The sequence below is a fragment of the Mytilus edulis genome, chromosome 3 (genome assembly GCF_963676685.1).
Source record: "Mytilus edulis chromosome 3, xbMytEdul2.2, whole genome shotgun sequence".
Taxonomy (NCBI): Eukaryota; Metazoa; Mollusca; class Bivalvia; order Mytilida; family Mytilidae; genus Mytilus; species Mytilus edulis.
Genome location: NC_092346.1, coordinates 75,277,756 through 75,304,008, shown reverse-complemented (window position 1 = coordinate 75,304,008; position 26,253 = coordinate 75,277,756). Strand labels below are relative to the sequence as shown.

Here is a 26,253-nt window from a genome sequence, read left to right as displayed (position 1 = left end):
AACTGTTGATATTGGAATTAGGTGAAAAGTCAAAGTTGAAATCATAAATAAGTGTTCCGTGAAAATTGTTTTCGAAAATCTAATTTGTTCATAATTCTTTAAAGTTATAAACTTTTTCAAATATATTTTGATCTTCCCTCATCTGATCACCAGCATGGCTAAAGGTATTACTTCCAAAGGTATTGTGAGGGGTGAGAGGTGACACGTCCAGGTATTCAAGCGATTTCCTGTCGGGCTTGCAAGTTCATGCATCGTTTCACTTCTGCAGGTATTGATCAGTGTACACGGCTGATAACTTATAACTTATAACTTTCCATTTTGAACTATCAGATGTATAATATACAAATCTGTCTTACTTGTCATTACTAAACTCATACGCTTGTTTATAAATAACATTTCTGGTGTAAAGAATATTATTCGACATAAAAATATAAATAATATCCAAAAAATAAGATTTGATGAAATTAAAATCTATTTAAATATTTTTTCCAAGGGTGAATTTGGGAAATGTAATAAATACTCATTGTCAATAGTGAAGGACAGATTGGAACAAACCAGAAATATTGATTTAAAAAAATGTACGCACTTGCCGACGATTCGTTTATACGACTGGATAGAAAGTTACGGAACTATAGCGCAATTTAAAATATATACATGTATACATTGAACATAAGAAAAAAACATATATTTTGAATAAATAGGGGTAAAAGTGTTGTAAAAGACTAGTCCACGTATGCCAACAGTATGTAATCATCGAATGTCGATAGACTATTGTATACCAGAAGACGAAGAGAACCAATTTGATTTAAATACAGGTCGATGTATAACTTTTGCTTTGGTTCATTGAAGCTGTGGACCTAGTAAAATCACAGATTTATATTTCAATAAGATTGTTATCGAACAAAGGAAGGAATTCGTCATCACAATTGTTATATATGCCACTGGACGAACACTAATTATCCCCAGGGGATGTGAATATTTTGCTGGGAAACTTTTGAGTATCAAAGTTTCAAATTAATTTCGGGATTTATTTTCTTTCTTGGTATTCAATAACAGAAAAAAGAATAAATTACTTGTCCGCTAAATAGGGGTATTGTTGTCAGATAAAAGACTTTTAGTTATATTTAAAAAATAGGGAAATATGACATTAAATTGGTTCTGTCTTTTTTTTTAAACATCGTTAAAACACTGAGCTAGATGTGTGTCTAAGGTGAACGCCACAGGAACCCTGTAATACTAGTACGAGAGTATAGCATGTAAACATTCCTTCTCAATAATATGGTTGTATTGGAAATCTTTTCATACAGATTGACAACTCATTGTCCGATATGCATGTAATATTTGCCACATGACGCCCATAGTTCTTTCTACCATCATCATCTTATTCTTTGATATTGCTGTAAACATCGATGGTTCACACCCAAACAAAATGGGAGTAATGGACCTTCAGAGCTTCTCCGTGTTATACACTTGTGAAATATATCTGAGACGAAATTTCTGTATTGAAATGAATCTACATCTCACAAACAGGATTTTCAAATAACGATTTTGAGTAATCACCTTACAAACCAATATAAACGTATGGCAAGATATAACCATGAAGGGATTTAGTTTTTGTCAGACGCAAGAACTCATCACTATATCATAAGCATATACGTATATATATGCATATAGTTTCAAATATCAAGAACAAGCGGTCGATGTCGATAGTCCGTTTTCTAACTGTTCAGAGTTAGACATGTCACTTGTTCATTCTTGGAAGCCTTCATATTCCCCGTCTAACGATGGGAACTCTTTCTGATTGTGTTGACTATAAATGCTTGTATGGTAATTCTGTCGTTTATCTGTACAAGCGGTTGCATTTCCTATCCTTTCCCAACAAACAAACGAACGAAACGCTACTAGTCTGCTTTCTCTGGAGCTCATCCTCAATGGCTCTTATACGTCAGGAAACTTACATGTATACTAATAATGATTGTTTCAAGAACAACGATGTATGGACGAACTATTCTAAATTCGTCAATATCAGTTATGCATGACTAAAATATAACTTTTATTACAACTACTGTATTACTTATTTGGATTAATGACGGCTATCATGTTCAACATTGCACAAATATTATCATAGAATTTAAAAAAAAAAAAAAACCTAAAAAATCCTCAAAAGAAATAATGCCTTAGCTTAGATAATTGGTATTCTTTTCACAAAAAGTTCGTGTAAATGATTGTCAAATGAAATGTTAAAAAGAAACTAAAAAAAATCATGCATGTTGTATTTTTTGTCAATTAAAAACTTTAAAATTGCAATAGTTTTATTAGCATTTAAACACAGCCAGATTTGAATACAAGTTAAGAAATTCCGGTAAAGTCAATGATATCAAACAGATGTACAATGGTATATCAAATTGGGTAATATTGCATTTAGTTTTTATTAAAGATTAAAGCTACTATTGTTTGCTTCATATTTGAATCTTTACGCCAATTGCCGCTAGGAAAGTAATCAAAAATTGTTTCCTTTTATTTTTATACACTTTCGGAATTACGAATCTGAATTTTATTTTCAATTAATTTACACAATTTAATTATTGTATCTTTATTCTCATCGTGTATTAAATCTTAGTGTATTAACATCGTGACAGCATACTCTTTCTAATCCTTTCTGTTTATCCTTTCCAAATAACAACATTTATACCTGTGTACGCTTGAACTCACACCTGCGGCTAAATACCTACAAGGTAAACGAATTGACCTCAAGCCGAGAAATATACAGTGACCTTTACAAAATAATATACACACTCTGCTCACACATTAGTTGCATTGAAATGATTATCAAAACAATAACGGTAAATAGAACTGAAATATTTTCAGTTCAATATCAGTAAAAATTTTCAATAAATATTTTATGAAAAAAATCTCAACAATAATTAATTAAATTTATTCAAAAACATTTACTAGAGATAATTTTATAGGATTTTAATTCAATCAATACAAAACGGTATATGCATATTCATTTTCGTTCATTCTTATATTGTGGTTAATAACTTCGACCATTCGTCAGCTGTGCGCTTTTAATTACGTATATTGTCGATAAGCTATAAGAGTTAAACAGATTTTATTTTTTCCCAGAATTCAATAAATCGGGCTAATACGTCACGACCCACTCGAGAATTCAACCAAAAAAGTTACAAATACTTGATTTTCTCCGTTATTATAAGGAATATAAATTTAAAACTTTGCAAATGTGTTTTTTATGTTAAGATGAACATAATTAGGTGATAAGTAAAAAATCGCGGAATTTCCCTTTAAGACAAATTGCTTGTAGTGTTCAAGATCCGTTCATACTATGTTCAGATTGTTCAGTAATTGTTAATAACCTGTACACATGAACAACATACTGAAATGTCTGAAAAGTTACTGAACAACACTGAAATGACTATGAGCAAATTTTCTGTACTCTGCTGAATCTACCACATTGGAGTATTCTTCTAATTTACTGAAAGGCTAGAGTTGAAGAAAAACAAATACGCAAAGCTGAAATCTGGTATTAAGAAATAAAAAAAATCCTTTTTAATCAATATGAATAAAATCGATTGTCAATACTGTCTATAAAGATGTGAATGGCTTCACAGCACATTTAAATTTTCAAATCTGTCTTACTCAAGGTTAAATTGTTGTTAAATATAAAATTAAGTTCTGGTATCTATGATGAGTTTATTTACTGTATATATTCTGAAACTTTCAATATGCCAATGGGAATGAATCATAAATCACAAGAATTATTCACTGAAGGCCGTACTTTACCCTACTATGGTTAACTTTCTACAAATCGTGAGAATCTACATCTTCTTATATTTATAATGATATTCATGTACAATGTCAATTACTTTTAAAAACATGCTCATTTTTGCCGACACATTTTTAATGGAACAGGCTCACATGCATCCATGTTTGATATATATTTGGGTCAATATCAATGTCTACAGGAAATAATGTTTGAATTGTTCATACTTGAACATACAATTTAGTTTTGATGACAAACATTAAGTACCATTATATTTGCAATTGACGTTTCAAATCTGTCTTACTCAAGGTTAAATTGTTATTAAATATAAAATTAAGTTCTGGTATCTATGATGAGTTTATTTACTGTATATATTCTGAAACTTTCAATATGCCAATGGGAAATCGATATATGACGGATGACCATCTATAAGTCATTGAGTCGGTTCTACGGAAAAAAATCAAATGATATATCATTCTTTTACTTTATCATGGCGATCTTTCTTTGTAAGTATACACAACTGTTATTAACATGAATTGTTCTATGTACTGTCCCATTAAACTCCGAGAAACTGTAAAGACTGGTAACAGTACATCGGTTTTGATATTTGTCTTCGTAATATGATTCTTTATAAAAAAAAATGTAAATCATTCATTTAATATGATCAGGTTTTCGTTGGTGAAAAGAAAAAGAGCCAATAATGACAATATGTACTTCATATGTTAAGTAAAAAACACCCTACTAGAATGAATCATAAATCACAAGAATTATTCACTGAAGGCCGTACTTTACCCTACTATGGTTAACTTTCTACAAATCGTGAGAATCTACATCTTCTTATATTTATAATGATATTCATGTACAATGTCAATTACTTTTAAAAACATGCTCATTTTTGCCGACAGTTTTTTAATGGAACAGGCTCACATGCATCCATGTTTGATATATATTTGGGTCAATATCAATGTCTACAGGAAATAATGTTTGAATTGTTCATACTTGAACATACAATTTAGTTTTGATGACAAACATTTTAAAAGTACCATTATATTTGCAATTGACGTTTTCCGGGAAGAAATTAACTGTAAGTATTTTATTGGTATATGTTAGGAAGTAAACATGAATTTCATGGCTTATTTACATGTTTGTTTCCTGATGGCGCTTGACAAATACGTTAAAATGATGCATTTATGATTTTTATTTTTATTTTTCCTTATAATTTTATCATTTTAACGTATATCTGGAATCTCTGCGCAAATAATTTCGTACGGTTAAAACCTAAAAGTTGTATGATGTATCATAATCTAAAATAATTTAGATTTAACATATAGGATAACTTTTTAAACAGATACAATAAAGCAACTAGATACCAATTGTTTTTCCACAATGATACGTTGTCATTGAGTTGATGCTTAACTGCATCACCGTATAATCGACATGTTAAGACACCACGCCCTTATTCATGCATGTGTTCACTACAGTGAAATCAATTAAAATCCTGTCAACGCATATAAAAAAAAATAAAGGATATATTACAAGCAAGCTTATGTACAATAAAAATTTTGATCCCTTTAAAAAGTCTTCGGATTTAATGTGCAAGTCTCTACAATCTCAACGTATGCGACATATCATGTATGTCGTTTATCTTCACGATAATGCCTTACTTCATGTTTTACTTTCATTTGATGACAGTTTCACGCTAGTGATCGCATTTTCCAAAATACCATTATTCGGATTGCTATTTGTCACATTACAATCTTTCAAATCTATACAAATCGTTTGTTTTCCTACTGAAACAGAGATCACTACAGGAGTGTCACCATAATCACTCATGGTTTTATTCAGTACTACTTTTGTGTTGCTGTTATTCTCTTCAAATTCATGACCTCTGATTTTTCTTTCAGATTCTCTCTCTGTGGTCATATCTCCTTCGTTGCCTGTAGTGTAAGCTTTGGACTCAATAAGGTTTTCATTTATTTCCTCATTATTATTCTTAACACAATTTGATTTGTCGGGAATTCCAGTTGACGTGTTGAGATGCAATTTGCTGGAACATTCATTGGCAGAATTCTTAACTACTGTAGCATATGTAGTATTGTTGCTGGCTATCTGAATGTCAGTTACTGTAACAAAATCAGTTTTTTCTGAAATATTAGATGAGTTCAAAGGCATTTGCATTGAATATGCAGTCGTTTCTCTTTCAGTGTAGCTATCAGTGTATATATCCTCTGTGTCATCCACTTCAGTTAACGAATTGAATTTGTCGGAATGTTCAGTTGCGTTCAAATCCTTTTGAGGGGAACAGGCATCGTTGTGATTCTTTACGACTTGCGCATATTTTGCATTGTCGCTGTTCTTTGGTGTTTCTGTCAATTCATCAATAATCAGTTGTTCATATATGTTATTTTTCGGTTGCAGGAACGGCTCATCAATTGGTTCCGTGTAATCTGTGTACTCAGTGGTAGAACCCTTTCGGTTTGGTCTTCGTAATGACGTCGCTAACTCTATATGATGATACTGATCATCTGGATCAATGTACGACGACCTAATAGAAAGTTTTCTTCCATAAATTGTCATAGGTCTAACCATCATTGATTCTCTGATTTCTGAGTATGGGTCATCATCTTCAATGTCTATATCACTTGCTTTGTGTCGACTTTGGACAAATATAGGCTGTTTTCCTTTAACCAAAACAAATGAAAGAAATAGTTAGTTCTGTATTATAATGTGAAGGCGAATAAAAGTGAAATTCAGTACAAGAGAACAAAAGAAAGGTACAGGCATAACATTACACCAATTCACGTTCTTCTTCTTTCATTATATTTTGTAAATAACAATTTCAAAATTACATCTATTTTCTATTTTCTTTTGACAAGGTGTAAAACAAAGCCTTTTTTTTTATCACTTTCTCTAGATTTTCTTTGAAACAATTTGACTAAAAATGTACATAATTCCCAAATTTTTACTCATTTTTTTTTATACTGATTACAATAGTGACAACACTATCAAAAATCTATCTGTGTACAATATTTATTTTTACGTTGTTATGTTATCCATATGAATATAGAAAATTATTGTACCAAGTCAGGAGTAAGACAGTTTTTTTCATCGTTTGATTTTGTCTTTTGATTACGGACTTTCCGGTTTGAATTTTCCTATGAGTTCGGTATTGTTACTGTTATTTTAGTTTTCGCTTTTGGAAACATAAATATAAATGTTAAATTATCCAGAAAAAGACTATGATTCAAAACGGATTGATATTGCTTTGTTCTATAAAAAAACAGAAGAGCCAACATAGATACATGTATCTTGTCTTTACTTTGTAAAGAATAACTCTTATTCAAACAATAAATTTTATGAAACTAACATTATCAAGATGCTTGATTTCTTTATTGACAACATATGTGTTATGTTTCAATGACATGTTATTCAACAAACTATCGGAATTATCATGGAACAATTTGTGCTCCTTCTTCTTGCCGACTTGTTTCTTTATTCTTATGAGGCTGATTTCATACAATTTTTTTTTTAAAAGAAACAAAAGAAGTTAGCAATCTCCTATGACGTTACTTTCCACTATATAAATGATGTTCTCTCGCTAAATAATTCGAAATTTGGTGACTATGTTGAACGCATCTATCCCATCGAAATAGAGATAAAGGATACACAAGATACAGTTAGGTTTGGAAATTGACAATGATGGTGCGTTGAAAACAAGTTTTATGACAAAAGAAATTATTTCAGCTTCCCAATTGTGAACTTTCCATTTATATGTAGCAACATTCTATTAGCGCCTGCAACCGAAGATTGTATCTCCCAATTAATTCGATACTGCCGGGCTTGTATTTACTAACATGATTTCCAGTTAAACAATGAGTTTCGAATGGTGAAGTTGGAATAATCCCTTCGTAAATTTACGGACGTAATCACGAGTTGGTACACCGTTATAGAATATCGGTTTCACAGATGATATCGGATATGTTACTTATGTTGTAAGTACAATCCCCTTCCATTTTCACGAGTGTTACTTACCGTATTAAACTATTTACCGGCTTTGTAATAACATGAGCAATACGACGGGTGTCACATGTTAAGCAGTATCTGCTCACCGTTCCGGAGCACCTGAGATCTCCCCCAGTTTCTTGTGGGGTTCGTGTTGCTTAGTCTTTAGATTTCTATGTTGTGTCTTGTATACTATTATTTGTCTTTTTCTTTTTTAATCATTGCGCTGTCAGATTATTTTTTGATCTATCGGCAATCAAACGCTGTTAAATATTTCTGCTTAAGAAAAATGTTTATCCGTATTGTATCGCAAAACAAACCCACTTTTAGACGAAAGATTATTATTGTATTTATGCGATGTTTATACGTCAGCTGTATTAATATATGGAAGTGAAAAATGTAGTTTTGATAATGCAGCTGGTATAAAAAAAAAAACGTATCATATAGAATTCTGTAAAAATAAGTTGATTTGGATTCATCTATTTACGGCGAAAAACAGTATCGAAAAGCTTGTTGACCAAAAATTACAAGTCATACACCCAAACATGACATATTTATACAATTTTAATATCCTATACTGTTACTAAAATGCAAACAAACTGTTGTCGTCTCATGTGCATTAACTTTGTACTATTCTTCAAACTGGCTCAGACGAAATATTATGAAAAGAAACACATTTGATATTTGATTGAATTAAAAAGATCGACAAAATACGATAGTTATACAAATAGTAAAAGCAAAACATACTAGTAAATAAGAAATTGAAAGGATTTATAATCTTTAATCTGTGGCGACTTTTCCTGAAATAAAAAAAAAGTTTGTGTCCTTTCAAATTGTACTTAAAATATTATCGTACAAACATATTGTGTACAAACGTCTGTTAATCTTTCTTGTTATAGCTTCTCACTGGCTCCCCAACCCATTATATAATTATATAATAAGGGATAAAGAAACAGTGTTCAATTCAGAACTACAACAACGATATAATACAAAAGGAACCTCATTTCTTAATATATATTATTGCATAAATTTATTTTCTTGCCAACACATTTATTGGATTAAATTCATATTAACATATCCCATCAAATGCTCAGATTGATACATGAGAGAGTACAGATATCCAAATGAAACTATCCAAGGAGCAAAATATTATACCATTACTCCAATATAATCGAAACAAAAAAAAACTTTTGATGTAATGCAATCCACAACTGAATCGTAATAGTAACTAAACTTCAGCTTTGATAAGATCATATGTAGCAAGTTAAGCAATAAAGGCAACAGTACTATACCGCTGTTCAAAACTCATAAATCCATGGACAAAAATCAAAATCGGGGTAACAAACTAAAACCGAGGGAAACGCATATAGCGTTTATGCGCCTATATCATTTAAAGAGTGTCTCTAAATTTTATCGCATGACTCTGAAAAATGTGTACATTTTTGCAAGCTCTGACGTATTATTTCTTGTTTTTATGCAAATGATTAGGATTAACAGTAATTCTTTTGTAGAGAACTGTAACCGTCAACGGAGATTTGACGGTCGCAAATTACCTTGACCGGGCACTTGTATGTGTCAATTATTCACCTACAGTACTGATTTTTAAACTTACAGCCTAACTTAAACGGTTGTTTTATATACAAGATAGCGGATGTAGTCGAGTGGTCTAGAGCGTTATGAGGCTCAGCGATTGGTTCTGTTGTAAATCAAAGGTGTGAGTTCGAATCCCGCTGAGGGACTTACAAAAAAAATTGTCAGCAGAAAAATCTAATTCTAACACTGTTGGTGTAATTTTCAGACTTATATATATACAACTTGTCTGAACATCATCAGCCCAACAATGATCTGTAAATTTAATTTCGCAATTATTTTTTGTTCTTCCCCCGCAGGGATTCATACTCATGCTAGTGAGATATTGTGACACCAAATCGCCTGCACAGTATCCAACGCACTCTACCACCTCGGCTTCAAAACAATGCTTTCGGTGGCCGGGTGTTACCTTTCCTCGTCAGTTTATATCTAGCGTAATACAGTTCATGATATATACATGTGGTCTAGCGGGACGGCTTCAGTGCAGGCGATTTGGTGTCACGATATCACAGTAGCATGGGTTCGAATCCCGGCGAGGGAAGAACCAAAAATTTGCGAAAGCAAATTTACAGATCTAACATTGTTGGGTTGATGTTTAGACGAGTTGTATATACATTATGTACACAGCCATGTATCACCATCATTGGTGGCGATCCGATGGATACATCTGTTGTAGGGTTGTCACTAACTCAGACGTACTTATGAATATAATTATTTTCTGTGACTGTATTTGAATAGATTTTCTCATAACAACAGTTTTCTTTTCTAGACCATCGTACATAAGTAAAACTATATGCTTTGAAACACGTGTGTAACTGAAACGACTTTGAAGTACCCACTCAAATCAATGATCTACATGAAAGTTAAATGATAAAGTTATAAATCAGAGACCTTTCTTGCTTTTGGACATTTTTCGTCATAACAACAATTTTCTTTTCTGCACTATCATTAAAAGAAGGAGAGGAAGCGTAAAAATTTTGCTTCAAACAAGTGCGTCGTAAAGTTGTCAATAAATCCCTTTTGTGACATGTGACAGAAGCCATTTAATCATATCATTTTGTCACATCATACAATCAACACCTTTATTAATTCGTCCTTTGATGTCAATAGCTATGAATGCAATCAGTTGATTATTGATTTTCTGTCAAAATCTTAACGAGTTCAAGGTGAATTCCGAGTATTGTCTGATCAGAAAAGTCAGAGAAACCCGAAAAAAGTAAATAAACAAGATGGCTGAATTAAATCGTTATATATATTTCTTTCGCCAAATTCTTTCGCCAATGATGAATTTTAATCGCCACAATTATTATTTTTTCGCAAATTCGACCGCCAGCGGAAACCCTGGTTGTCACTGACTCGGACGTTCTTATGAATATAATTATTTTCTGTGACTGTATCTTGCATTAATTTGTAGGATCCTTTACTATAGATAATTTAGCTGATCTGTAACAATAACATCTTCATGCCTTATATATCATGTACTGTAGTACGCCGCTAGATCACAACTGACTTGGAAAGGTAACACATGCCCATCGAAAGCTCTTTTTTTGAGAGCCCAGGTGGTCGTGTGGTCTAGCGGGACGGCTTCAGTGCAGGCGATTTGGTGTCACGATATCACAGTAGCATGGGTTCGAATCCCGGCGAGGGAAGAACCAAAAATTTGCGAAAGCAAATTTACAGATCTAACATTGTTGGGTTGATGTTTAGACGAGTTGTATATACATTATGTACACAGCCATGTATCACCATCATTGATGGCGATCCGATGGATACATCTATTGTAGGGTTATAATAATAATAATAATAATAATAATAATAATAGCTTTATTTAAAGAGAGTAACTTATTTGGATTAAACCAATTTTCAATAAGGCTCTCTATAATATACATACAATGTTAACAATATGAATAAAACATAATTAATCTACTATTACACACATGTTAAGAATAGATGTATAGAAAGTAATATAACAACAACAACAACAAAAACACCTATGGTATACATTGTGGCTTAACTTAAAAATTTAACACTTTTCAAAATAAAATGACTTGTAAGAGTTTTTAAATGTAGATCTACTTTTTGATTTTTTAATTTAACTGGACAATGAATTACACACTTTTGGACCACTAAAAGAAAAACTTGATTTGTATAATTCTGTATTTGATTTAGGGACAATAAAATTATCCGATGATGAAAGTCGAGTATTGTATGATTGTTTACTACTTGTAGGCACAATAAGACTTGATAAATATTTTGGTGCCAGTTGGTGTTTTGATTTAAACATTAATAATGATTTGTGGTAAGATATTCTCTTAGTAACAGGAATAATTTTAGATTCCTTAAATAGTTCACTGGATGGTTTATGAATATTGTGTTCGTTTAAAATAATTCTAGCTGCCCTTTTTTGCAATTTTAGTAAACTGTCAACTAAAAACTTGTTACAGTTGTGGATTGTGGGTTGTCACTCACTCAGACGTACTTATGAATATAATTATTTTCTGTGACTGTATCTTACATTAATTTGTAGAATCCTTTACTATAGATAATTTAGCTGATCTGTAACAATAACATCTTCATGCCTTATATATCATGTACTGTAGTACGCAGCTAGATTAAAACTGACGTGGAAAGGTTACACATGCCCATCGAAAGCTCTTTTTTTGAGAGCCCAGGTGGTCGTGTGGTCTAGCGGGACGGCTGCAGTGCAGGCGATTTGGTGTCACGATATCACAGTAGCATGGGTTCGAATCCCGGCGAGGGAAGAACCAAAAATTTGCGAAAGCAAATTTTCAGATCTCACATTGTTGGGTTGATGTTTAGACGAGTTGTATATATATTTATATATATATATAAACTCGTCTAAACATCAACCCAACAATATTAGATCTGTAAATTTACTTTCGCAAATTATTTGTTCTTCTCTCGCAGAGATTCGAACTCATGCTACTGAGATATCGTGACACGGAATCGCCTGCATTGACGCGCTACATCACTCGACCACCATGGCTTCACAAAAATAAAAAATTTTGGAGGTCGGGTGTCACCCGTCAGTTTTAATCTAGCATCGTACTACAGTACATGATATATGAGGCATGAAGATGGTATTGTTACAGATTAGCTGAATTATCTATTGGAAAGGATCCTACAAATTAATGTAAGATACAATAAATATATTTACAAGTACGTCTGAACCAATGACAACTCTCTCTATGTATATTGACACATGAAAAGTATTGAGTTAAATTGCTGCCAAATAAAAATTCATTGTGTATTTAAAAAAGATAACATAACAAATACACACGCTTAACACACATGTCGTAAATCTTTATCTAGATTCGACTTACTTGACAAGGTAATACAACGACTATAGAAGGTATATATTTGTTATAGCGAATGTGGTCGAGTGATATAGAGCGCTGGGCAAGCAGTTAAGCGATTAGTATGTCAAATGTTGGATTTCAAATCTCATTGAGGGATACAAATTTGTCAACATAAAATCTAACTCTCATACTTTTGGGTTAAATTTTCAGATTTAAAATCGGGACAGAATTCCAACTTATGCTACTGAGATATCGTGACAACAAGTTGACTTGCACTGTGCCCGACGCGCTAGACCACTCGACCGCCTATACTCTACTATAATAAAGCCTTCGGTAGCCGCGGATAGATTTTTAAGTTAACATGACGGAATGAAATACATCAAAATTTTCTTACCTTGAAACGAGAAATATCAAAACGCCTATTCCTAAAGCTACTATTAGAACTGCAATTACTGACGTTATAACGCTTTTTGTGGTACCAAAGTGTGTATCTAAATTTGAAACAAATGTTATTACTATTTTTAGAATGTATAAGATAGGCTTTATAAAACTTTAACGTTTATTGCAAGTTTGTAAATAACCTTTCAGGAACTCTTTGAAAACTGTTTGCAGTTAGCGGCAAACCTCCTGCAAAATTGCATTATTTTGCTGCAAGCATGTGTCAAGTTTTCAGAACTTTTTATGTTTGCAGTAAGATAGCAGGAAAAATAGAATAATTTTTTATAAGGGATGTTCGCCGCTAGATTGTATTATCTTTGACAATTCTATGTGTTTGGAAGAGCATTGCCAAAATTACATCAAATGGCTGAGCATGCCTTTTTGTAATTTTCGATGACGATATACATTCAACTAGCTGTATGAATGCATATTATACTGCAATCAGCTATTTTACTATACAGATGGAGCTATACGTATAAACGTTGGTTTTATACGTCAATGACATCAACTTACCTATTAGCTCCGCTTACTTACCGGAACTACTGTATTTCATCAACCACGTCACGTCACAACCATGACAACGTGTAGTAACAATGGTTAAACTTTTATGTATTTAAACTTGTTATGTCTTCAAATTGGTAATTTATATACCATGTTTTTCAAATGCTGTTTATTAAGTTCCTTTTCCCTTTCTTATTCCTTAAAATTTCAATGTCTTACCGCCTGGACTATGCTCATAGGGAAATACCCCAAAATGGTACCCCAAGAGGGAAATTCAAAACACTTTTTTTTAACAATATTTATTACATTTTTTTTATATTTTTTACCGATTTCAGTTTAGAAACAAAATACGTATAGTGTCTTGAAGTATGAAATATATTTGTATTCGGCACGAAACGGGAAAATGCTTGGTAGAACCTCGCATTTTCCCCGTTTCTAAGCCTCATACAAATAAATTTCATATTTCAAGACACTATACGTATATTGTTTGAAAATAAGTTTCAAATCTATAAACTTTTTTATCTTTAACTATTTATATGCACGCAATTCATTTGAGCATGCACGTACTTAAACACTTAAAGTCATATGAAACGAGCGACGTGTGAACAATAATGTTTATTCAATTCTTAAACCAACGCATGTATATATCATAAACTTAGTCTGTGGTTCACGATTTTATCATTTCCACGGGTAGTAAGGTCGTCATATCGAGGAGCGTTTAGTACAGTGATTTTGTCATAGTTTGGATAAGTCTGACATGGTTAATTTATGTTGCTTCCCTAAACTATTGCCTCAGTTCCATTCACACAAACAGATAAAAAGCAAATAAGATGCTTGAATCTGTATTAGAGGTCAAACGATCTATATTGGAATTGTTGTTTCACGAAATTAACGCAGAATAAGCAAGATATCGAAATTGCTATGGTTTGGTTAAGCGATTGACATGGTTCGGTTAAGAGTCTAGAAATTCGTGATGGTTTTGGTGAAGATTGTCATGGTTTAGATCGAAATGAATATATATGTGTTTGGCTTTAATACTGAAAATTTGATTGAAGGCGCCTGTTATTGAACTAAGTTACACTATATATTAACTGCCTGAGAAGAAAAAAAGCCTGTTTTACCAGACATAGTAGGTGTAATCGTCTAAACGTAAATTAAACATGGCATGTTACTTTTCGTAAGTTTTCTACAATACAAATTTAAAAGTCCCTGCTCTTTTAAACTAGCTTTCTATATAATTTTACAACAACAAAAAAAGCGTTGCTTCAGTTTCACATATACTCTTTTCTCCATATGTCTATGCTTGACTCTGCCGGGGATATCATGAGCGGCATCACTAGTCAAATAGCTCAATATTTCTACTCAAAAGTGGCAGCCAGTCAAAAATCTATTCTTGATTTTCATTTTCTTTTCTAGAAAACTATACATTTGTTGGTTTTTTTTCTTTATTTTAAATTTTGAACCAGTATGATGAATAAAAGGAGATGTGGGATTTGATTTTGTAAATATTGCCGGTATATTTAACGACCATTCTGTTAAAGAACAAATTCCTGGTTATTTCGACAATACTCAGCTACCTCTTATTTGTTATATTTACAAGAAATCTACCCGGAAATTTGTGTTTAATTATAGTCGATTGTGTAAAGATGTTAATATCAGTGAAAATACACCTACTTCATGTAATTGCAGTAATTCCGCATATATTTATGGACCCATTTCCCATGTTATAACAGGAGATCTTAACATCGTTCAAGACCGAGAGTTAAAATCATTCCTCAGTAAAGGACCTAAATATCGTCCCCCGTCAATTATTAATTGGAATGAGTGTAGTAATATCATCCACGACTCACTCCATACTTACTGTATGAAATGGATAAAACGGGAAAAAGCTGACAAAAAATCTGTGGACTCTTTTTTTAATTCAGTAATGAAGATAGTTGATATACGTATTCAACATTTTAAAGAACATTTTACTATTAACAATAACCACAATAAACCTATTTCTCGTATCAAACATAAACTAAAAGAACTAGCCACGGAATTTGTTTTTGTCCCGGCCGATAAAGCTGCTAATAATATTATTATTGTTTGACGTAAATTTTACATTGAGGTTCTGAAAAAGGAAATCACCAATTCACCAACATTCCAATTGACTCCATTTTCAGAAATTGAAATCTGTAACAAACATAAACTTTTAGCAACCGCTTTACAAGCAGAGCCAAATACAATGAAAGTCCCAACTATGTATTGGCTTCCAAAGCTACACAAAACCCCTTACAAATATAGATTTATTTCGTCTTCAAGCCATTGTTCAACTACTAAATTGTCTATTCTTCTTACCAGCACACTTGGTACAATTAAAAACCTTATAATAAATTGTTCAAATAAGGCCTTCGAAAATAGTGGAATAAATTACTTTTGGAGTGTCAAGAACTCGTTGGAAGTACTTGATAAATTGCATGCTCATATTGGTGATTTTGAATCTGTTCAAAGTTTTGATTTTTCTACCCTGTATACCACATTGCCTCACATTCTCATTAAGAAAAAAATCACACACCTAATTAAATAAGCATTCAAAAAATCAGAATGAGAATATATATACGTTCAAACTCTTTTAGGTCATTTTTTAGTAGCAATAAACAAAAAAACTATGTTAATTGGACATGCTTTGATACTATATATGCCCTTGAATTTTTACTAGATAACATTTTTGTTCGCTTTGGGGATTCCGTATATCGTCAGATTATCGGAATTCCAATGGGTACTAACTGTGCACCACTTATTGCGGACCTCTTTTTGTATTGTTATGAGTTACAATTTATGACAAAAATAAGCAAAGACCCATCAAAACAACATCTGATAAACAAATTTAATAATACTTTTAGATATTTGGATGATATTTTGGCTCTCAATAATGACGACTTCAGTATGTATATTAATGAAATTTATCCTGCTGAACTTACTTTAAATAAAGCTAATACTAATAATGACCACTGCCCTTTCCTCGATCTTGATATCTATATCACTAACGGAAAGCTGAATACTAAAATTTATGATAAAGGGGATGATTTTTCATTTCCTATCGTTAATTATCCGTTTTTAGATGGTGACGTTCCCTTGTCACCATCTTACGGTGTTTATATATCTCAACTTGTACGATTCGCTCGTGTTTGTAACAATGTTTTAGATTTTAACGAGAGAAATTTATGTATTACTGAAAAATTATTACACCAGGGTTTTCGATATCACAAACTAATTACTAAATTTTATCATCGGTATAAAGACATCATTCGTAAATATAGCTCAACATGCAGACTTTTTATACGTTCAGGTATTTCACATCCAATTTTTTATGGAAATATTCTTTATAAAGCACAAAGGTGTCAGTACTCACCTAAGAAACTTACAAAACCTTTAAATAGACTGATTAAGAAGGGATATAATTACAATACTGTTGTCAAGTCATTAAAGATTGCATATTTTGGCGTGAATATTGAGTCACTGATAAGGTCTTTGCGTCGGAACTAAAGACATTTATTCTAAAAACAGTTGTTGGCATGACACGGGTTATGTTCTTCTCATATATGTTATGATGGTATGATACTAAACCCCTAACGGGAAGGATTGTGCCTGATGTTCATATGGTGAAATCATAATCTTTCAGTCAGTTTAATTGAAGTCTGGAGCTGGCATGTCAGTTAACTGCTAGTAGTCTGTTGTTATTTATGTATTATTGTCATTTTGTTTATTTTCTTTGGTTACATCTTCTGACATCAGACTCGGACTTCTCTTGAACTGAATTTTAATGTGCGTATTGTTATGCGTTTATTTTTCTACATTGGTTAGAGGTATAGGGGGAGGGTTGAGATCTCACAAACATGTTTAACCCCGCCGCATTTTTGCGACTGTCCCAAGTCAGGAGCCTCTGGCCTTTGTTAGTCTTGTATTATTTTTATATTAGTTTCTTGTGTACAATTTGGAAATTAGTATGGCGTTCATTATCACTGAACTAGTATATATTTGTTTAGGGGCCAGCTGAAGGACGCCTCCGGGTGCGGGAATTTCTCGCTACATTGAAGACCTGTTGGTGACCTTCTGCTGTTGTTTTTTATTTGGTCGGGTTGTTGTCTCTTTGACACATTCACCATTTCTATTCTCAATTTTATTATAGGTCCATGGTACAGTAACCCAACTACAAAATAACCAAAAGATATTAAGAGGACTTTATAAGTCTTCAATCATTTACGAAACCGAATAGTTACGCGTGACATGGACAACAGTTTTAAAACTTAAAATCCTATACATTGAATTTTGTCGGAGCCTTTTATATCTTGCAAAGAAATATGGTTTTGCCTTATTGTTAAATGTTGAAGGCCTCTTGATGACAGATAGTTGCTAAAATCTACGTCATTTGATCTCAGGTGGATAGTTATCGCATTTGCAATCATATTGCATCTACTTATAACATATTACTACATTGTATGTGCGTTTTCATATCCTTTTGTGTTTCAAAGGAACGATTTTTGTTAATTTTGATAGTAACTCATCATTATAGACGACAAGAATTACATAACTAAACCATGTCGAACATGAACTTAACCATTACACGAATGAACCAAACCATGACACAGATATTTCAGTAATTTTGAATTTATTGCAAAAGTAGGTATGTTTCAGAATAATTGACCGCAGTGTTATATCACGAAGATATATGTGATGTAACAGACTGTAAGAAAATAACTTTTTTTATGCACGATAAACCAATTAGCAAGTTTTAAGTTTTGACATACGCAAGCTTTTTTCTGTGTTAAATCATTAACCATATGATACAACTTATGGTGTATTAACATATTTACTTTATACAAAGGTACTTACCAGCTTGAATTAATGATCAGAAGTTCCGTTTACAAAATATCTCAATGTTTACATTTTTGCATTGATTGTCATCAAAAAGACTTAACACCGTCATGTCAAACTTATCCAAACTATGACAAAGTCACTGTACTAAACGCTCCTCGATATGACGACCTTACTACCCGTGATTTCTTGCACAAAACTCGTATAATCGTCAATTGCTTTTGTCTCTCTCTCTTATGATTTAACAAATATGACAGCTTAGTAATTGCCTTGTTTTGAAGCCGTAGTTTACCGATCGTCACCTTATAGTAAACAATAAGATGCATGGATATTGAGCACGTGTATAACATGTACAATCAGATAATAGTTTATTTCAATGACAGATCCATGAGTATTGCGATTATCGAATGTTTACGAGGAGGATCATGCTTAGGTCACTTGCATACGGAAAATATTTCGGCGAATTGCTTTCTGGAAGCAAGCAATTAAAAAAAAGTATAAACTACTATTGAATGTGGACAATTCATTAAAAAATGTATATGTGTATATAAGTTTCATAATGAAATCTATCCATTTAGTTATAAAAAAAACCTATGCATCATTTTTTTTTATTTTCGGTTTCGTATGACATATAAATTAATTATGAAAAGGTATTTACTGATGCTATGTGAGTTTTTTTCAACTAAGAATTTGAATTATCGATTGTTTGTATGTAACCTAACATTTTCAAGAATTTACTGTTTTATATAGATAATGTGGTGTGTACATAACTTGACATTATTTAATCATATAAAAAAGGGACGAAAGATACCAAAGGGACAGTCAAATTCATAAATCTAAAACAAACTGACAAAGCCATGGCTAAAAATGAAAAAGACAAACAGAAAAACAGAAAAACAATAGTACACATGACACAACATAGAAAACTAAAGAATAAACAACACGAACCCCACCAAAAACTAGGAGTGATCTCAGTTGCTCCAGAAGGGTAAGCATATAACATATGTAGCTCCTACAAGTTTGCATACAAGTCATAAAAGTCAGAGGTTTGGCTAACTTTAAAACCATGTATAATAAATAAATTTTTTTACAAAACAAATGCCTGTACCAAGTAAGAAATATCACAGTTATAACCCATTCATTTGATGTGTTTGAGCTTTTGTTGGTTTTTTTTTCATTTGGTCACGGACTTTCTTTTTATTATTTTTCCTCGGAGTTCAGTATTTTTGTCATTTTACTTTTTGCAGTAAACACACAAGAGAAAAATTAACTTGAATACAAATAGTTCTTGCAGGATTGCAGAAAACACGCAGTAGCTCTGCAGTAAACACTCATTTGCATGGTGAATTGTTTTCAGCAGACCTGTAGCTCATTTGCAGCAAATATGCCACAAATACAGACTCTGAGTACGCTGAAAGTCTACAGCAAGTTCGCCCCAAATTTGCAGCAAATATTTTCAGGAAGTTGGTTTTTTTTCATTGGAGGATCAACCATACAACTTTCTGTATATTTTAAAGTGATAAATGCATTATTTTGATTGGAAAGATGTTGTCAACAAAAATCAAATAGTTACTGTTATTTTATCTGCGGCTTGATAAATTAGTGTTAGCTAGTACATTAAAAACAGTCAAGGATTTGCATTCTACCTACCATTAATTTTAATCATTTCCTCACAACCGGTGGCCTTATTACACCTAAAAGCAGGAAAACAATGATGTTAATTTTAGCACAAAATAAGACGATAAGGTTGTCCCCGAAAGATTATATAGAAATATGCATTGTTGGAATTTTTATTTTCTACAATTCTGAAAAAGAAAATTTCCATTTTAGGTTCAAAACTATATACAGGTAGGTATATTTGGTATTCATTTTGTTTACCTTTCTATACGTCCATCAGATAATTGTCTTTTAGAAACATAAAATTGAGAATGGAAATGGGGAATATGTCAAAGAAACAACATCCCGACCATAGAAAAAAACAACAGCAGAAGGTCACCAACAGGTCTTCCATGAAGCAAAAAATAGCACCCGGAGGCGTCCTTCAGCTGGCTCCGAAACAAATATATACTTGTTCAGTGATAAGGAACGTCATACTTAACTCCAAAGTGTACACAAGAAACTAAAATTAATATAATACAAGACTAACAAAGGCCAGAGGCTCCTGGCTTGGGACAGTCGCAAAAATGCAGCGGGGTTAAAGATGTTTATGAGATCTCAACCCTCCCCTATACCTCTAGCCAATGTAGAAAAGTAAACGCATAACAATGCGCACATTAAAATTCAGGAGAAGTCCGAGTCTGATGTCAGAAGATGTTACAATAGTAAATAAACAAAATGACAATAATACTATATGAAAATGATTACTTCCCAATTATTTTTTTTCTTATTTGCAATTAGGAAAATGCGTTAAACCAAATCATGACAAATACCTACGTTTCATTGTAAAAGCAGTTACATTTGCCCATACATCTAAAACCGTAATAATTCAAGCCACACTTTGCCATACAGTTTACACCATACGTTCCATTAGGGCAATCTGATTAAATTTAAAATAAAAAAAATAAAAAAACAATTAATGTTTAAAATGAGTAATCTCTAAAATAATCAGTTGCAGTAATGATCAGTTATAACTTCAATTGATTAAGACACCTCAACAATCCCTCATGTAAAGTTGACCTCTATTGAATTTGACATTTTTAAAAATCCTGTTTGTTCAATGAGGGAGTTGAGGTCCAATACACCAGTGTCTTGCAATGGTTTGGTTTCGAGAGCTCCGGATGAAGACAAAATCATGTAGTATGCTTCGGACGAACGAATAAAATATTGTTATTGTAAATCTCATAGCAACCTTAAGAACAGATTATGGAAAAAATAACTTTACCCTAGATAGTATTAGACAGCTGTTACCAGCAACAATTTTGAACAAAATTTCAAAAAGTTGTGCCAAAAACGGCTGAGGTTATCTTTTCCTGGGATGAGAAAATCCGTAGTTTTTCGAAAAATTCAAAGTTTTAAATGATATGCTGTTCAATCAGGTTAAACCAGGTATAAAACATTCCCGGGCAAAACTTTTAGAATGGATACATGCGAAATCATTGATGACTTCTTTTATACATGTAATAAATAAAAGCATAAGTGCTTCTCAAACTGTAAAACACTTAAGATAATATAATTAAGTTAATATCCTAATTTGTTATATTACACAGCACAAGCTTGTCTTTTAACAAATAAACATTATTTGGATTAGGAATTAAATAAAACAAAGAAAAAACCGGAACCCGGATATACTGAATAATCTTTTCTCATATAATTGCCTCTAACTTTCACAAATGTTTCACATCACGTCATATAAGGACTATTCTACCCTAAAACTGATATGGACAGTACCTTATGATTGACCTTGACATTTCAGCCGTTCCAGTACCTTAAAACCTTATAATTGATATGCTTACGAAAATGGTTTATTTATATACATGTACTTCCGAGTAGATTTATTATATATAATTTATGAGGACAGGTATAATCGACTTACCTCAGCCACTTTATAATCATCTTGATCAAGGAATGCCTTCGTAAAATGCGACTAATAATATTGTCAAATTAAAGAATTTTATCAAAGTAAACGATACATACGTCTTGTATGCCAAATTATAAACCTTATATCTTTGCGACATTTGTAAAGCAACTTAGTCGATGCAGTATGAGTGCAAAAAAGACAACTTTCCATCATAGTCACAATTAGTGAATGTAAACCATTATAGGTCAAAGTACGGCCTTCAACACACACGGACATAACAAACGAATAGGGATATATATTCCCCCTATGATGGAGCCGAAGGAAAAGGAAAACTTATCATAGGAAATGATAAAAGAAAAACGAATCTTTTGTTGTAAATAGTATGAAGTTTCCCTTTAGAAAGGTCTAAATCTAGTAAAGTACAACTCCTGTCTATGTTAGATGTATTTGAAGTAAGTTCCTTTGGGTAAAGTTTTGTAGTATAAACTATTTAGAGAACTCTGGATTATTTAACAATTTACATTCAATATCAGGTATACGGTAATTTTATTGAACGTAGTATTTATGAATAGTAACAGGATAATAATTAAGTACGCTAGACGTGCGTTTCGTCTACATAAGACTCATGAAATGTTGGAATACTAAAATAAAACACACATTGTCTTCCTGGCATAGATTACCTAAGTGGCCCGAGAACACAGTTATTTTGTAGTGCATTTCTTTTAAACAATAAATTAAAATTTAAAAAATCGCACCTGCTCTTTCTCAAAAAGGTTTTTACAGTGTAGTGTACTACCAGTGAGACAAATAATATCAAAATTATAGAAACTTCTACCAGCTCTAACTCAAAATATTGACAATTCTGTGTTAAGGGGTTGTAAAATTCAGTTTGACAGCTTCAGACGTGATAAAATTTGACCTTTTGGAACTGGACCAAATCACTACTTAACATAAAGATTCAGCACCCAAATATTTTAAACATGTAATTACATCCCCCTACTTAATATTTCATGCATTTAATATCAAGAAATAACTCGGGAAAGTGTATCAAATAAAACATGCAAGTTATACACTGTTTACACTAGGGACTATATTCGTGTTTTGAATGTTTTACATCTTTGTACTTGATTCGGAACTTTTATTCGAGAATCACGCATCATTCTTATGACGTGGAAACGCGTGTCATGTTTAACGCGTCATATCTTGTATAAATTTATAGACTTTTACTCATGGCATCTTATCCGTATTATTATTGCTATTCTGTTGTTTTATCATGTTACATTTTATTTTATTGTGAAAAGATATTTACCAATGCACTCTTGAGCGTTAGGATGTAGTTTATAGTTTTGACAGCATTTCAGCTCCCAAGTTGTACCGACGTCGTCGCTATAAAATAATTTCAAAAAGCAATCGATTATATTATTTACTTATAAACAATACCATGTGCAATCCGTACTACAAACAAAACGTTTTGAGTAGTTACCTTTCCGCACAAGTTCGATAACTCTGAATCTATTTCAGGTATACATGAATGAAAGTTTATATCGAAAAATTCGAACACATGTATATAAAAAATAAAGAGAAGCCGACATATTACAAATAGAGCACATTTTTTCATTTACTTTACTATCATTAGTAAACAAATTTTAAAGTAAAACGTCATTATCCAGTAAGGTAAATTTAGTAATGTTTATACAGTTCGCTTGCAGTCAACTAATAGCTGCTGACCAGTCTATATATATGTTTCTTAAGAAGCTGGTATTTACCTGTAAACAACAACATACTGAAATCTTTTAAAAGTCTAAAACGTATTGAATTCCTAGATAAAATAATAATTATCCGATTTTTTTATCTATTCAGATGACGGTGAGATCAAAATGACCGTTTAAGATTTAAATGTATTTTCAAATGTATCAATTCATATGAAATAAAACATTTCCGTGCCCACATAACGCTATTCCATAATTATACTTAAGTTAAGATTTTTTGAGAGCACACGTTTGAAAATTAAACATAAGAGGGCCTTGTTGATTGATAAAACACCTTCTAGCAATAGGAAATAATGCTTCCACTGAGAGATTTACAATCTAGTAAAAGAATATTCAATGGTTTGATTTAATTTGAAACAGTTTTGAACACAAAATTTCATCTATAATCAGCAAATGGAAAATTTAAAATATGATGTGTATATGTCATCAAACCATTGGTTTTTTTAATCAACTTACTGTAGAACACGACAAACTCCAGTATCATTATCTTTGAGACTGAGGGAAAACTGCACAATACATACAATATAACAAAAGAACATCAATCCGTTCTGTAACTTCAACATGGCTAGATTTTTTTCTGATTCGAAAATAAATAATCATTTCCCTGATTATGTATTAATAATTTATTTCCTGTACAAACTTTACAAGGAAATGTGTTTAGCAAATGTTTTCCGATAACTTCAAGTTCAAATTTAACCAATAACCTTAATGTTAACCTCTGAAAGTTCCCTAAACTTATTTAGCTGAAAACAAACTGTCAGGGTGCCAAGGAGCATGCTGCAACCACATCTCTATCGAGGCATTCCAAATAAATTGTGTAGTAAAATGAATAGCAAAATGGTTTTTTAAACTGAGTTTTATCATTTGCATTGCTTTGTTTAATTATTCCACAAGGGGCAAGATGTATAGGGGGAGGGTTGAGATCTCACAAAACATGACTAACGCCGCCGCATTTATGCTGCAACCTTCATAAAGTCAGGAACCTTTGTTTGCCTTGTGCGTTTTTTTCTCTCTCAATTATATGTTATAGAAACGTTCTTGTGGCGTCTTTTTCGCCGAACTAGTATATGGCTTTGAAAAGGGACAAGCTAAAAGCCTACATACGGGTGTATAAATTTTCGCTGCGTTGATGAACGATTGGTGCCCTTCAGCTGCTAACCGTAGTCGGTTTGTTGTCTCTTCAAAACATTCACCATTTCAATTCTTTTTTCTTTTGTCCTTTGATCTTTTTGATGTTCTACCGACTTTAATATGGGTGAATAGTCACCTGCAAAATATTTACCAAATACTTTTTAAGCTAAACTTATCTATCTTGTAAGGTGATTTTTGAATATCATAAAGCCATGTAATTTTCCGTCTATTGTTAGAGTAATCGATTTCCCTAGTTTTGGTATGACGAAACGTATATACAAAAATGTCTCAATCGTCAAGATAGTAGTTCTTTATACTGTCCTAGAACCGTTCTCATGACAGATTCTGGCAGATTTGATGAGATATTAAAAGTGATCTCCACTGTACTTCTACATGTACTGCTGACCTTGCTCTAATATTCAATCTGCCTAAAGTAACGATCTATGATTTTTTTTTTAGAAAGGATCATAGCGTACTAATCTCTGCACCATCAATGCCAATATAAGTATGAATTAAATTAAATCTGTTTCTGATAAAATGTGTGATCATATGTTGTCTCAATATTTTCGATATTTAGTAATATAAAAGGTATGATTGATAATAAGACAACTATCATCATAATTCAAATGAATTATATATGAGAAAGTATAGTCCAGGCAACCAAACAAGCTTCAACAATGAGAAAGAAGGTGGAAGCCGTCATGATTTATGACATTTGGGTCAACAAAAATTCCTGGAGAGGATTAGTAATGAACGTACTATATTTCTCAAGTCTGATTACAATTGGTTCATTACATGACTTCTAACTATGATTTCGTTAAACCATATATTTTCCGCAATGGTGGCATCATAATATGTGTGTCATCTGTCAACCATGATTCTTTAAATAATGCTAATATAAAAAAAGAAGATGTGGTATGATTGCCAATGAGACAACTATCCACAAAAGACCAAAATGACACAAAAATTTACAACTATAGGTCACCGTACGGCCTTTATCAATGAGCAAAGCCCATACCGCATAGTCAGCTATGGTCAGCTAAATATATCATTTCATACAGTTTGGTAGTAATGAGGCCTTTCAATTATTGTTCTATGAAATATAATCTTGTACAATAAGTGATGGTGCTTATCTTATAATAGACGGGAAGCGAAAATAAACCACCCCAAAACTCTATAGATACAAGTAAACCAGTTATATGGGAAAATCAATATATTAAGAATAAAAACAAAAGTTTATCTTCAAAGCATTGGATATAAGAAGGTATATTTTTTATCAATGACATAATTGACGGTAAAGGTGAAAATTCTCAAAATATCTAGATAAACTAAAACAGGAACAAAATT

The 26,253-nt window shown here is 32.2% G+C and overlaps 2 protein-coding genes across 2 annotated transcripts in view; both read right to left on the bottom strand.

Moving 5' to 3' along the window:
- Nucleotides 1-5,294: 5,294 nt before the first annotated feature.
- Nucleotides 5,295-13,170, bottom strand: LOC139517442 (uncharacterized). Its single transcript, XM_071308474.1, has 3 exons — nucleotides 13,088-13,170; nucleotides 8,531-8,583; nucleotides 5,295-6,462 (listed from the first exon to the last, which is right to left on the bottom strand). Exon 3 carries the CDS (start codon nucleotides 6,371-6,373, stop codon nucleotides 5,447-5,449), a length of 927 nt encoding a protein of 308 aa, XP_071164575.1. The 5' UTR covers nucleotides 6,374-6,462; nucleotides 8,531-8,583; nucleotides 13,088-13,170; the 3' UTR covers nucleotides 5,295-5,446.
- LOC139517441 (alpha-2A adrenergic receptor-like) overlaps nucleotides 11,184-26,253 on the bottom strand; it is a 541,200-nt gene continuing 526,130 nt past the window's right edge. Inside the window, exon 2 of the mRNA XM_071308473.1 lies at nucleotides 11,184-11,499. The gene's annotated coding sequence lies outside the window, so the exon portion shown is untranslated. The remainder of the gene's footprint in view (nucleotides 11,500-26,253) is intronic.

Bases quoted from the DNA above. Each gene is read 5' to 3' on its own strand.
- LOC139517442 (XM_071308474.1), bottom strand. From the start codon at position 6,373: ATGATGGTTAGACCTATGACAATTTATGGAAGAAAACTTTCTATTAGG.